Here is a 15,700-nt window from a genome sequence, read left to right as displayed (position 1 = left end):
TTCATGAAATTTGGTCAGAAGATTGGTCTCAATGATATCTTGGATGAGTTACAAAATAATTATGTTTGCTTGAAAAAAATGGCTTCCAAGGGGCAGGGCATTTTTCCTTATATGGCTATAGTAAAATCTTGTTAACGCTCTAGTTTATTATATCCTATCACAAATTTGTATAATTAATAATGAGGCAAACTTTTTAAATGCTTTCCTTCGTAATTTTTTTTTTAGCTCACCTGATTGCTCAAGTGAGCTTTTGTGACCGGTCTTTGTCCGTCTTCCGTCCGTCCGTCGTCCACATTTGGTTTGTAAACACTCTAGAGGCCACATTTCATGTCCCGATCTTCATGAAACTTGGTCAGAAGATTTGTCCCAATGATATCTCGATCAAGTTCGAAACTTGGTCATGCTGGGTCAAAAACTAGGTCACTAGGTAAAAAAAAAGAAAAATCCTTGTAAACACTGTAGAAGTCACATTTCATGCCCAATCTTCATGTAACTTTGTCAAAATGTTTGCCTTAATGATATGTTGGTCGAGTTCAAAAGTGGTTCCGGTCCGTTGAAAAACATGGCCACCAATGGGTGGGGCTGTTTTCCTGATTTGGCTATAGAGAAACCTTGTAAACACTCAAGAAGTCACAATTTTTGCTCAATCATCATGAAAGTTGGTCAATACATTGGTTTTATTGTTATCTCAGACGAGTTTGAAAAAACATGGCCACCAGTTGGCTGGGCATTTTTCTCTATATGTATAAAGTGAAAACATGTGAACACTCTAGAAGTCACATTTTTGGTCCAATTTTTATCAAATTTGGTCAGAACATTTGTTTTCTTGATATGAGAGTTGAGTTTGAAAATGGTTCCGGTCAGTAGAATAACATGGCTGCCGGGGGGGGGGGGGGCAGTTTTCCTTATTTGGCTGTAGAAAAACCTTGTTAACACTCTGGAAGTCACAATTTTTGCCCAATCATCATGAAAGTTGGTCAAAACATTCGGTTTATTGATATCTCGGACGAGTTCAAAAATGGTCCAGATGGGTGAAAAAACATGGCTGCCAGTGGGCGGGGAATTTTTCTCTATATGTATATAGTGAAAACATGTGAACACTCTGGAAGTCACATTTTTGGCCCAATTATCATGAAATTTGGTCAGAACATTTTTTTCTTTGATATGAGAGTTGAGTTTGAAAATGGTTCCGGTCAGTTGAATATGGCTGCCTGGGGGGGGGGGGGGGGGGGGCAGTTTTCTTATATTTATATAGTAAAAAAAGCTTGTGAACACTCTAGAAATCACATTTTTGCCCAATCATCATGAAACTTGGTACAAAGATTGGTTTAATATATATCACACAATTAATGCCATAATCATTGCCCTTAGATTGTCCAAAGTTTCATTATATTATACAAAATCCTTGTGAACACTCAAGAGGTCACTATTTTGTTTCAGATTTTATGAATCTTGGTCATAATATTCATTTTTGTAAACAAAGTTTGATGTTTGGTAAGGGGGGGGGGGTCAACTCAAAATATAGGTCACCAGGTCAAATCTTACAAAAACAAAAACACTCCATATGCCAGAGTTTTGGTTTAATAATGATGAAACTTGACCAGGATGTTTATCTGGACAAAATCTAGGTCAAGTTTGACGTTTGGTAAAGATTGAATGAACTGACTCCTCTCAGGTGAGCGAACTAAGGCCATCTTGGCCCTCTTGTTTTATAAGATTACAGAAAAAAAATCTTACCAAAAAAAAATTATTGTGAACAATAATAAGCTTAATATCTAAATACATTTATTTTTTAGCTCACTTGAGCAAAACGTGCTCATGATGAGCTTTTGTGATCGCCTTTTGTGCGTCGTCAACATTTTTCCTTGTGAACACTCTAGAGTCCACATTTATTGTCTGATCTTCATGAAATTTGGTCAGAACATTTTTCCAGTGATACCTCGACTGAGTTCCAAACTGGGTCATGCTGGGTCAAAAATTAGGTCAAAAAAAAGAAAAACCTTGTGAACACTGTAGAAGTCACATTTGATGCCCAATCTTCATGTAACTTTGTAAAAATGTTTGTCTAAATGATATGTTGGTTGAGTTGAAAAATGGTTCCGGTCCGTTGAAAAACATGGCCGCCAGGGGGCGGGGCAGTATTCCTTATATGGCTATAGAGAAACCTTGTGAACACTCTAGAAGTCACAATTTTGCCCAATAATCATGAAACTTGGTCAAAACATGGTTTCATTGATATCTCGGACTAGTTCGAAAAAGGGCCAGATCGGTGAGAAAACATGGCCGCCAGGGGGCGGGGTAGTTTTCCTTATATGGCTATAGTAAAACCTTGTTAACATTCTAGAGGCCACATTAATTGTCCAATCTTCATGAAATTTGGTCAGAAGATTGGTCTCAATGATATCTTGGATGAGTTTGAAAATGGTTACGTTTGCTTGAAAAACATGGCTGCTAAGGGGCGGGGCATTTTTCCTTATATGGCTAAAGTAAAACCTTGTGAACACTCTAGAGGCCACATTTATTGTCCAATCTTCATGAAATTTGGTCAGAAGATTGGTCTCCATGATATCTTGGATGAGTTACGTTTGCTTGAAAAATATGGCTGCTAAGGGGCGGGGCGTTTTTTTCTTATATGGCTATATATGGCATTAATAAAATTTTGTTAACACTCTACAGGCCACATTTATTGTCCTATCTTCATGAAACTTGGTCAGAAGATTCATCTCAATAATATCTTGGACGAGTTCAAAAATGATGCTGGTTAGTTGAAAAACATGGCTGCCAGGGTGCAGGGCATTTTTCCTAATAATGTATATAGTAAAACCTTGTTAACACTCTAGAGGCCACATTTATTTTCCGATATTCATGAAACTTGGTCAGAAGATTTGTGCCATTGATATCTTGGATGAGTTCGAAAACAGTATGGGTTGCTTAAAAAACATGGCCACCAGGGGGCGGGGAATTTTTCCTAATATGGCTATATATATATATCGTGCTTTAGTAAAACCTTGTTAACGCTCTAGAGGCCACATTTATTGTCCAATCATCATGAAACTTGGTCAGATGATTTGTCCCAATGATATCTTGGATGAGTTCGAAGATGGTTCCGGTTGGTTTAAAAACATGGCCGCCAAGGGGGTGTCGCATTTTTCCTCATATAGCTATAGTTAAACCTTATTAACACTCTAGAAGCCATATTTATTGTACGATCATCATGAAACTTTGTCAGATGATTTGTCCCCATGATATTTTGGACAAGTTCGAAAATGGTTACAGTTGCTTGAAAAACATGGCCACCAGTGGGCGGGGCATTTTTCCTTATATGGACTTGTGAATCTTCATGAAACTTTGTCAGTATATTTGTTTAAATGATATCTTCGATGTGTATGAAAATGGTTCTGGTCTGTTGAAAAACGTGGCTGCCAGGGTGTTCACTAGTCATAAAAATTGGTAAGAATATTTTGTTCAAATGACATCTTGGGCTGCACAGAACAGGTCAATTCCTTTGAATCTCAGGTGAGCGACTTTGGGCCTTTCAGGCCCTCTTGTTTCAACACAAACTCCTTATGCTCAATTACTTAAAATCTGGCTTATTGTTAATATAACATATATAATTATGTATAATATTGATGTTTCTGAATCAAGGCGCCTCCTAAAAAGAAAGCTAAGAAGGCGACACCAAAACCTAAAGCTGCCAAGAAAGAGAAGAAGGAGGCATCCAAACCAGCTAAAGAGAAGAAGAGTTCACCCAAGAAGAAACCTACCCCGAAAAAGAAGGCGGCAAAGGGTATGTTTTGAGCTGCATTCTTAGAAAACTGGGCTTGATTCATTTGCCTTAATTAATAAGTGTTGTCCCTGATTAGCCTGTGAAGTCTGCAAAGGCAAATCAAGGCCTTCATTTTGCTCGTAAACTGGTTATTCACTAAAAAGAATATTTCTTTAAACGAAAAAATGCAATAAAAGGTGCAAGTGTTGTCGCTGATTAGACTTTGCAGACTGCCCTGGCTAATCTGGGACGACACTTTAAGCACATGCTTTGAGCCCGCTTTTCCTAGAGAGTGACTAATTTTATAAGCTTAGCACCGTTGTTATGAACATTTTTATTCTGTGTAATTTTATGCCCCAATAGGGTAGCATATCGAAGTTGCACTGTCTGTCTGTCTGGAAATATTTTCTGGAGTTTTTAACCAGGTTTTTCGAAGAAAAAAACTGGTTATTAGATTGGCGAATGTCGGCGGGCTGAACAAGCTTGTCCGAACTGTAGCTTTGTCGTTCATTGTGAGATTTTAAAATCATCTGGCACATTTGTTCGCCATCATTGGACGGTGTGTTGCGCGAAAGAATTACGTCGATATCTCTGTGAAACTCTGTTAACAATTACCGGTACACTGCGTTCGCATGTAAATAAATCGTCTGCATTATTTAATTTTTTATACAAGAACTGAAAGATTAAATGACATATAATACTAGAATGATAATGAAATGACAGAAAAAGTTGTTTTATACAGTAGGCAGTATATTTCACAGCCGCTCATTTAAGATAGTCAAACTGCAACCATATCAAAGTAAGAATGTTTCAATCGTTTTGAATTACTTTAATTGTATAACTATCCCGCTTGCACTTAACTTATGGAATTTATCGCACTGAACCACTCTGATGAGGAATACATGTAATAAACACTGACACGCGAGATTTTCACACCTTTACTGACATTACACAACAGATTAACACCAATTAGCTGTCGGTGTTGTTTAACCTCAAGGCGATTATAATCGGTTCAATGGACGGTTGAATAAAGCAATCAACATGTGATTGCCGCCATCTTTGAATTGTCTGAAAATACATAAAGTTGCATAATACGGATTTGAATCAGAAATCAAATGGAAGGTTGGAGAAAAAATGGGATCCAAGCACCCTCCACGTTATATTGGATTCAGCGTTATAACGGAGCGCGTTATATTGGAGTTACAATGTAATTCTTAAAAATCGCCACAAATTAGCTTTTCTTGTTATGTGAAGACAGCATGCAAAATATTCTGTGTCGATGCAGCATTTGGGGGTATACGTCAAGTCTGTGACAAAGCTCTTGTTATAAATATTTTTTATAGAAAACCTGGTTTTGTGACAATTTTGTCCCTTGTTTCCTAAATGCATCAGATATTTGCCTGATTTCTGTGATCTGATGTGCATGGCTTACAGATTAGGTTTAAGTTAAGATCTGTTCCATTGATTTTGAGTGAAGTTATGGGACCGCTAATTTTTCTCTAGAAGACAAATTTCTGGACTTTTCTTAAACCCTTGCAGATATTGACATGATTTATTTGTGTGAGTCGACCTGCATTTGTAACCGATTATGTTTGAGTTTCATTCTTTTGACTTTTGGCGAATTATGGACCTTAGACATAACAATTTTCTCTTTAAGGAAGGACGAAACTTATGGCTTGTATAGAATTTTGCTTAAAGGGAGTCTTTTCCTAAAAATCTAGTTTAGGCTGTGTGGTCCAGGGGTGGTATTCCTGAAGTAAAATTTTACTTTTATCCTTAAATTGGGAATTTTTCTTAAGTGTTTCATTTCATACTGCAATAGTTAGGCATCAAAAATTACATTAAAATAACATCAGTATGTCAATGTCATTTGAGAAATACCGAAACAAACATGCCTGTCTTTATTTTGTAAAGAAATACAAAACATTGTAATTTTGAACTTAAGTGAAAATATTTAAGAAATGACTTAAGATGTTTCTGTAATATGACCCCAGGATAAGACTTTAGACATATGCACTTAGCCCAGTTTTCCCAGAAAGAAGCCCAAATTCAGATTGTATATGTGTTAACCCATTGATTGTATATGTGTTTACCCATTGGTATGTTCAGCTAAACCAGCTGAGGATGAAGAGGAGGAGGTGTCAGATATCAGCTCGGATTCAGAAGACGAACCTCTTGTGAAGGAGAAGGAGAAGAAAGAGACCAAGAAAAAACAGCCACCTACAGTAAGGCTTTAAGTATTTAAACGTGTCAATGAGATGCATTTTCGGATGTACTGTTCAAATCCACAAATAGTAACCTGAATGAAAACTTGCTTTCAGTTTGTTAATTCTTTATACAATTAAATGACTCAAAAATGCATATTAAGTCTAGCAAAGCCCATGCGAATGTCCTTACTAAATAGAGATGCAACGATTCGATCCGTTGCATCGAAAATCGGTTTTAAATGCGTCAATTCGATTACGATACCAACCCTACCAAATTCGATTATATTCTTTAACATATAGACATAGATACGTAAAGCGCGTTGTACTCTGACTATTTGATACGGGAAGGTATAGGTTTTATATTTACCTGTAATTATGACGCGCGCGATTGGTTACTTATTACTTTAGTCATCCAATTAATAAGCGCGTTAGGGTCTACTTTCGGAAAAAGCGTCAAAATGGCTGAAAAAGTTGTGGCCAACTAATTGAAATTAACAGGTGCGCCTAACAAGCTAAAATCAAAAGTGTGGCAGTATTTTGGGTTTCAGGATGGTAGCCCTACCAATAAAGCTATGTGTAAACTGTGCTTCACTCACGTGGCGTACCCAAGTCCCGCTCAACAACTAATCTAATGCAACATGTCAAACGCAAACATAACGTTGATTTAGCAGGAGGTAGCACCCATGCAACTACTCAAGTCGCCAGCCTTATTATTATTTATTGTATTATTGTGTAGTCAACACAATCTTCTAGTCAGAAGTTTATTGATGTGTTTTATTGAAATATTGACAGAAAATTGGCAGTTTCTTGCTAAATATTTCTTACAAATGTTAATTTAACCTACTTTCAACAGATTTTAAAACACTGTTGAACCAACCAAATTATATCTAACAAACACACAAATGCCCAAGATATCTAGGTATGCAACACATTTGAACAGAAAAGTTTATTTTGAGGCAGAAGAGTAAATATATGATAAAACTAGGTTGAAAGATGAATCGAATCAAAACAATCAGTATCAGGGCTCAACATTAACTTTAAAACCAACCTGCCCTGCCGGGCAAGTACTTAGAAAATCTACTTGCCCTGAACGTAAAGCCACATTCCCAAACATGAAATATCACATTAACTGTAAACCTCATATTTTTTTATAACGATCAAAATGATTCACAACAAAACCTTTTATATCTTTGAATATTAAACAAAATGATTACAGCAATTAAAGTCTTATTTAAGTCTAAATTAAATTCTCTTTGTTCTTTTTTGCACTTGCCCGAGCGGACAACTAGATTACAAAATAACTTGTCCGGACCCAACTTTTACTTGCCAGGGGCAATAGGACAACCGTTAATGTTGAGCCCTGAGTATCAGACTGTCTGAAATCAAATAGATTCGGGCTGTTGGTGAATCGTTGCAGCTCTATTACTAAACTGGTAAAGTATTCAAAATGTGTGATATATGTCAGTTATCTTTCTTGAGTAATGAGAATCACATTGTCTCTGTAGATAGTGGGCTTGGTTTTAAAGTTGTGGATTTGAATAATGGTCCGTGCTCTAAAAAAAAAAAAGTCCTTATTATAAACATATATTGAATTGTTTTTTACCAGAGAACAACATAATGACCAATACGATTCAACAATATCACAATCAAACTCTCAATAAAAAGACAGTGATTCCAAATAATTGGAGCCATTTAGAATCTGGTCGCCCCTTTGATTCCAAGTGAGACTATTAGAGGGCCACTAAATTGCATAATCCTATCATGATTTTAAGTTATATATGTTTTTCTTATTGTTCAGCTTTATAATTAATAACAAAAAAATGCTTGCTCACTCTGGCCCTTCAGCGCTAATTTCAAGTAGATAAGAATGATCGTCTTATAACATTTACTACAATCATTTGCACTGTCTGGTCAGGTGCTAACATGTCCGTTTGAAAGTCATGCAAGGTTTACTGGTCTAATAAGCAGACAGAGTTGTTCCTGACCAGACTGAGCTAACCTAGCAGCATTTGGCATAAGACCCAATTTTCTCATTGATGAAGTCATTCCTTGTTGTGTTTTAGAATGAAGAAATCAAGGATCTCATTAAGAACATGCTGGATGATGCCAATCTGGAGGAGGTTACCATGAAAACAGTGTTAAAAGATGTAAGTTACTTTGTGGCAGTGTTTTTACGGACAACAATTCAGTGCCAACAACTTGGCCCTATACCTCTATTTAAACAGAATTTATTTTCCCTTGATATAAAAATTTAATTTCCTTAAGTACGTACCCTTTTACTTAGAAAAAAGACCTTAAGTTCAGTTAAAAATGTAAATAAATATCACTATGTGCTTCATTCACATTTTGTTAAAAAAAAAGTTGAATAATTTTGAAAATAATGATTATTTGAATAAAGGCAATATTGTATCATGTGTATATAATACACATTTTCGCTTTTTCAGGTTTTTGCAAAATACCCCGGTTTTGACTTAACAGACAGAAAAGAATTTATAAAAAATACAGTGAAAAAGGTAAATATTATTTAAAATGTGGTTATGATAGAGCTAATTTTTGCTTTCATGGATGCAGTGTTTAGTACCATAACATAACTAAGTGAACAATTTAAAATCAAACATAAATTTCTGTAAGTTATCATGTGCTTAAAGTTGAGCATTATATCTTAGGTTTTAATTAAGTTTATTTCGCTTGAGTAAAGACATCTGATGCACAGGTAGTAGTGTAATTTGCATCAAAGTTAGTAAAAAGATATAGTAAAATAGACTTTGAATTTATCAAATAATGAGCACACTATTGTTTGCATATATAAGATTGATGTGGCTTCTGGTTTACAAACTGCAAACTCTACATTCTACTACTACTTAAGCTCTTACTGTTCATGTTTTTTCAGCTCATCTCATGAAGTCTTAGTGCTACAACACGCTCTCGGACATAGGTGTCCTCTCACTGAAATACGATGTTCTCTACCGGCAGCTCAAAGAGTTGCCCCTTGTCCCCAGCTTTCATGCTGTGGGCAAACAGACTAAATAGAGCCATAATTTAAGAACATCTTGGAAATATTTATAAAAATATGTGTTGATTTTTCATGTCTAGACTCGGATCTTGAAATGATGTTTATTTAAGATGTCTTTTAAATATGTGTAAGAGTGCCATTAAGATTGAAATGGTTGAAAAGGTAATGTTGAAGTTGTTCGATAATTTAAAAAGTGCAACTGATTTCTGAGCTCTCATTGTCACATCATGTTAAATAAATCGTGTCACATTTTATGACAAGACTGTTGATTATATTTTTTCAAAACCATGGGGGGACTTTTTTTTTACACAGTTTTTAATTCCTATAATTAATAGTGTATATGTTTTATATGGTATTTTATCAACGTGTATTGTCTGTGTGATTGTGTTGCTTCATGTCTTCTGCTATTGTACAGATATGTGTCATTTACTTATTTTCGATAGGTTGAGAGTAACTGATATGGCATACATATAATATTGATTGTGTGTAGAGTTGAGTAATATTCAACATACAAATGTAGTACAAGACAAAATGTTTAATTTGATTCACATCTTGCAAAAATGCTCCATGTCATATACGGCCTGCTGGTTCCAGACCAGCCTGTGGAATCATGAAGCTTGGTCAGGAGCTATGCTGTTCGCTGCTTAGTCACACAAGGTTCGATGGTCTTTTTAGCGAACATGGTTGCCCCTGAACAGACTGCTTGCCTGCGCTGGTTGGTCTGGAGCTATCCAGGCTGCATAAGGCATAAGACACATTTTCGCATGACGCTGCTCATTTGTACTGATGATGTCAATATGTCAGCATAATTTTAATATACTGGTCTTATTATTGGTCCATGAATCTAATTATGTAAGAAAGTGATGTTATTACTACTCAGACTTTGTGCATATCATTTCTCATTATAAAAGTTGTAAGCATTTTAAAGTGTCTGTCTGCCCTACTTAAGAGCATTCTTGTAGTTAGTAATGGTCTTATTATTGTTCCATGCTTATATAACATGCTTCTAACACCAATTAAAAAAATTGTAAATACCAGATTTTTGTGAGTAAGGTATCTCTGCATAGTATAAGTACATACACTTCATTGTATGAATCGGACATAATGTTGTGGTAGTGCTACTTACAATAAATAAATGAAGGCAGTAATTCTTATTAATTTTAATAGGTGTGATTTGTGTTGTTCATATTAGTACATCAAATATAAGTACATCAAATATTTCTTGCCATGCATTTCGCAGTCAACCCTTTTGGAGCAAGTAATAAATAGCATATTGGTATTTTTGCTGGTAAAAATTATTTATAATCTAGTAACGGTCTTTAATGGTAAGATACCATTTACAATCAGTTATCAGAACTGCAACAACGTGTTCCTAAATTTAACAATTTGCTTTTTAATATTTATAATGATAGGAAGTTTGCACTACACTGTATTATCAATTAGTATGTGTTCTTGCATTTCTATATCATTTTTCACTCATTTATCATTTAGCAATGTACAATTTTCATAAAAATAAATACACAAAAGTGATTGTTTTGTATTGGAAGAACAGGTCAATTAAGACAAAGGATACTTGTCGCTACCTGTAAGTTATATATAGATTGGGCTATATCTGAATAGATTGGATCTCGCATCTGTGGAAAAACTTGTCCGGACCATCAATATACAACATAAATGGACACATTCGGCCCACTTAACAAGTCAAGAGATCGTCAGTGTCTTGCCTGAATATTGTTCATAAGGTCTTACCCACATGCGGCATGTGATTTAAAGCTAATAAAACACAATGGATTTAAATTCTTCCTGGTTTCAATATTATTTTCAATCGGACAACTCAATTGGAATCCATTAAAAGGCAAGGTTGTACTCGGGCGGATAAAGTCAAAATGAAAAGAAACCCTTTATTTACTGAAGTTTCTTAAATTTATCAAAAACCTAGGCCTTAATAGTTTTGTACTTCCCGCTGGGTTTGTATTTATTGCCCAGATAATGTTGTTGGTAGTAAAATTACGCCTATTGTTTCATAAATGCCGTCTATGTTTATGCAAAGAAGGCGTGGTTTTCCTGACTGTTAATATGCTGGCGAAATGCAGACAATTGCTATTGTTAATGCTAAAAACAATACAAACAAATGATTTACATAAACGAAATTGTTTCAATATTGAGCACATGTGCCTATGACGCCAAGATTAACGGTGCATACAACATATTCATTTCCGCAAAGAAAGAAAGCACTGTAACGATGAATCGATTGTATTTATGCCCCCGAAAGAGGGCATATAGTGATCGGACCGTCTGCCTGTCCTTCTGTCACACGTTGCGTTTAGGTTTTGAAAAATGGTCATAACTTCTATGTCCCTTCACATAGCAACTTGATATTTGGCATGCATGTGTATCTCATGGACCTGCACATTTTGAGTGGTGAAAGGTCAAGGTCATCCTTTAAGGTAAAAAAAAACAAAATCAAAGTGGCACAGTAGGGGGCATTGTGTTTCTTACAAACACATCTCTTGTTGTTTATGCCCCGGGATCGAAAGATCGGGGGCATATTGTTTTTTGCCTGTCTGTCTGTCTGTCTGTCATTCATTGTGAGTGTCACAAACTTTAACATTGGTTAAACTTTTGCAATAACTTTTTGAATATTGAAGATAGCAACTTGATATTTGGCATGCATGTGTATGTCATGAAGCTGCACAATTTGAGTGGTGAAAGGTCAATAGTAAAAAAATCGAAGGGAAGTAACACGTTTTGAAAGGGAGATAATTTCTAAACCTGCTAAATGATATATTGAAATTTTATTTCAAAGCGGCGCAATAGGGTGCATTGTGTTTCTGACAAACACATCTCTTGTTTTATAAATATGGTTGGTGACTTGGTATCATGTTCTACAAGACGAGTCTGATATGGCGGGACCAAAAAACGATCAGTCATTGCTATGTATAAAGATGGTGTTCTCTTAAACAAAATAGTGGAAAGAACAAGAAACTCTCGGCTAATATGGTATCTGGAGTTTCATTGTGTGCCATATAAAACGTAATAAATATTAAAAAAACTCTTCGGCAGTAACCACGTAATCTCTATATGCCACGGCATATAATTGATATAAACCGGTACTTGCATCCGACCTGCGACGTTACAGAACTTAGATCAGTAAATAGGATTGACCTAATGACCTCAAATGCTGCCATTCACCGTGTTCCGATTTACGAACCCTCGTTTGATATGTAGAGTCTAAAATCATCTTACGGTGGAATAAAAATAGCCTTTAGGTTGTTTTCTGATGAACTTTTGATTGGTCATAAATTGAACGATGGTTTCAATTAGAAATCGTACACATTTTGTTTGACATGTCAATAACATTAGCCCGATCTGCAGATCACAGATGACTGTTGCCCTTTTAATGTCCGACGTAGAAATGAGCCTTTTGCTTCTCCGGACTTGACATGGCAACTATCTGCGTGACCTAGCTTCGAAGATAAAAGGTTAAGAACATAAAAAGTTGTCAAGGGTATATCCATCGGTCGATAAGAGATTACGTGGCTCCAAAACTAGGACAGAAACTACCAGTTGTTGCTAAACAAAGGTCGCCTAGGGTGATATACCGATCTGGTTGTATTAAGCCTATACTCAAACTTATACTCTAGATTAAATAGTTTTGCTTCATAAATAATAATACATTGTTTAAGAGAAAATTGATGAGTGACAAATAGTGCTATATTGATTCTCTTTTACTGGCAAAATACATCACAAAACACATATTTCATGCAGTTGATATGATATTAACACCTGCAAAAAACCCTGTGTTCTTCAATTTATTTTTTAGAAAGGTAATTCAATATATATTTTTCAAATCCTGATATGTGACGAATATCTTTTTTTTAAAGATCATTATAATTGAATTTGTCTGATATCCAAAGGCGCATTCTCTTTTTCAATGTCATTTAGAAAAAAAAGATTTGTTAGCAGAAACAAACGCTCTATCATGCTATCATTAGTAAAATTATGCTAACTCATTATCGATAGGTACTATCAATATATTTCTGTGTCGTAATATAGTGTTATTTCTTCGCTCCTTTATGTACTTTTTCACAACATGTCTGATTTTTTTCGCCAATCCTTTTAAGAAGCTAGGTCGACACTGCATCCTCGGAGAGGGTGTTAATTTCTTTGCTAATGGATTCTATAATTTCTATATCTCAATACATTATCCAGTACAAAATACAAGACTGACGAGTTAAAATACCTCGGATTGTATTATATTGATTGTGTTGATCTTAATAGTCAATCTGATACCATTCCGTAAAATTCTTTGACAAAGACCTTTAAAGTCAGATTGAGTAAATTGAAACATTTACTTTTTCAATGTTCTGCGCAGTCACAAGAGAACATTGGTCTTTACAATTGTTCTGTAAAAAGCCTTATACGTCTGTTCTTCATGGGACCCGTCGATTTATGATTGTTTACAATTTTGCTCGGTCGTATTAACATACAGAAATTCACATGCGAAAATGTACTTTATGCAATAACGCGAGATTTGTTTTTCTATTTTACAATCATATTTTTAATAAGGTGAGTGCTCCATTGCAGAATATATAATAAATTATTTATTTTTTACGATCTCATTGCCACATGTTTTCGTTTCATGTAACACTGATCGTTGCGCACAAATACAACAAAACCACAGATATTCAAGTGAAAAATGTTCGGCTCGAGGTGGGTATGAAAAAAAGATTATTTTCTTTTTATAACTACATTTTATATCGCGGAAGGCTCCAAAATATTCGCATTTTCATGTCTTATTTACGTTCCTAATACATGCCTTTCTTTTCCACAGCAGAAATAAAGATAATGAAAACATATATAATGACCATTTAATGTCTGTTAAATCAAATGTAATGCAATGTAGGTAAATTCAAAACTTGTTTTACACACTCCTGTCTTCCATGTAAGTTTATTTTACCGGAACTCTGCTAATACGCACCGTATTGTTTCTAACCTAATAAATGTCTGGTGAAATAAGATAAACGCTTATAAATGTTATATTATTTTGTGATGAAATAATTGTTTTTAGTGATTTTAGTAGTCGAAGTAGATGTTGCAGAATTTTCCGTATCAGTAGTTAACAGAATAAGAAATAGTAGGCTTATTTGTTTTTCTTATATTTCTTACATTTAAGTTTATTTATATTAATACTACCGATAATATAAACTAACATCATTTTACTCATCTGATCTTTTTTTCGATTTTTTTACGCGATGAATGCGCCCCGCGGCGCTTTGGAACTATCTCTTTTAATGAATTGTTTTTACATTTTTTTTTAATAAACAATCCAAAACAAAAAAGCCATTGAGTGATGTAACACAGAAAACTGTTAACCGTATGCTTCGATAACTTAATAGTAGAACATTCACAATACATTAAAATTTCTTGTCAGATTTAAAGGAATCTGGTGTTATGCAATATACTTTTGCTTTTATTTGACTTTAAATGCCACTGGTGCATTTAACAAGGATGAGACTATTTAAAATGAACATAGATGCTGCGTCTTTCAATCAAACATTTAAAAGTTAGGTCGCCGTGGTGTAATGGACATGGTGTCCGCCTAGCGACCGGGAGGTCACGGGTTCGATCCCCACCGCGGGAGCGTTCTTTAGATCTCCCCCAAAGACACCAAGTACTGGTTCTAGGCCCAGGAAACGGACTCGAGAGCGTTTATATAAGCCTTAGGCTTTCGATGCAATCGAGCTAAAATAAATAGGTTTAAACTAAACATTTAAAATATTTGTAAAAAAAAATCTCCCACAAATTTAACCATACACAGCTTCGACGAATCTATTAATCGAATATGTAAATATTTGAGTGGTATTTTCCGTTGATCTTTACACTTGACCACATGCTGACCAACTCACCCTTCTCTAGGTTACATTATCCTAAACGGAAGTGGAATTTGGGGGGTTACATGCAGTCGGTTTGCTACTTAGTACATATGATGCAGGTCCTGGTGCATAAGATTTTAAAAATGTATCTGAAATGAAGAGTTTAGGTGTCAGTTTAAAGGTACATGTGTAAGTCACAGGGCAAAAGGCCTGATTTGTGCATTTCTTTGTATGTTAGTGGTTGCCAGCCTCAATAGTAGGGCATGGTTTTTGCCTTCAAATGGCAGTGCCGGTAGCTGTCAAAACCGGTTCATATGCTCTAAGGTAATTATTTTGAGTTACACCGTATAGAATTTTTTCAAATGCAGTTTTTTTGTAAGTTTATGAAACCACCTTTCCAGTCATGTATAGTTATATATTGGCTTATCGCTCGGTCATGGTGAAATTTGAGATCAAAGATTGCGAATTCTATATATAACAAAGAAGGAAATTAATTGGGCATGTGTAACCTTTAAGAACTTCCGACCAAGTTAGTCGTCTTCCAGAATGTTGACAATTTACCATCAAAAACTCTCTGTATTGCAAAACATAACTACCAGATGTCATTTTGACCCAATTAAGGGCTGTTTGCAATTGGGCTGTTGCACTTGGGGTCCTAAGGGGGGTAAATGCTTGAAAATCACTCCGAAACCTGTTCCGAAGACACATTCTAAGACTACGTAAACACTCGGTATTGTTTTTCAGTGACATTTTGACATTAATTTGCATCAATCTCAATAATGAACCTAATTCCTGTCTTTATTTCATCTGTATTTATTGCTATTGTTTACTTTTAGCC

At 35.3% G+C, this 15,700-nt stretch overlaps 1 protein-coding gene across 2 annotated transcripts in view; it reads left to right on the top strand.

The window, feature by feature from the left end:
• Positions 1-10,516, top strand: part of LOC127862367 (protein DEK-like) — a 28,860-nt gene extending 18,344 nt beyond the window's left edge. For both annotated transcript variants that reach the window (XM_052401456.1, XM_052401455.1), the window contains exons 8-12: positions 3,646-3,787; positions 5,876-5,991; positions 8,037-8,120; positions 8,418-8,486; positions 8,864-10,516. In XM_052401456.1, coding sequence (XP_052257416.1) covers positions 3,646-3,787; positions 5,876-5,991; positions 8,037-8,120; positions 8,418-8,486; positions 8,864-8,875 — 423 coding nt within the window. In that variant the 3' untranslated portion in view covers positions 8,876-10,516. The remainder of the gene's footprint in view (positions 1-3,645; positions 3,788-5,875; positions 5,992-8,036; positions 8,121-8,417; positions 8,487-8,863) is intronic.
• The last annotated feature ends 5,184 nt before the right edge of the window (positions 10,517-15,700 follow it).

Source organism: Dreissena polymorpha, chromosome 16 (assembly GCF_020536995.1).
Source record: "Dreissena polymorpha isolate Duluth1 chromosome 16, UMN_Dpol_1.0, whole genome shotgun sequence".
Lineage (NCBI taxonomy): Eukaryota > Metazoa > Mollusca > Bivalvia > Myida > Dreissenidae > Dreissena > Dreissena polymorpha.
This window is presented reverse-complemented; position numbering and strand designations above follow the sequence as displayed.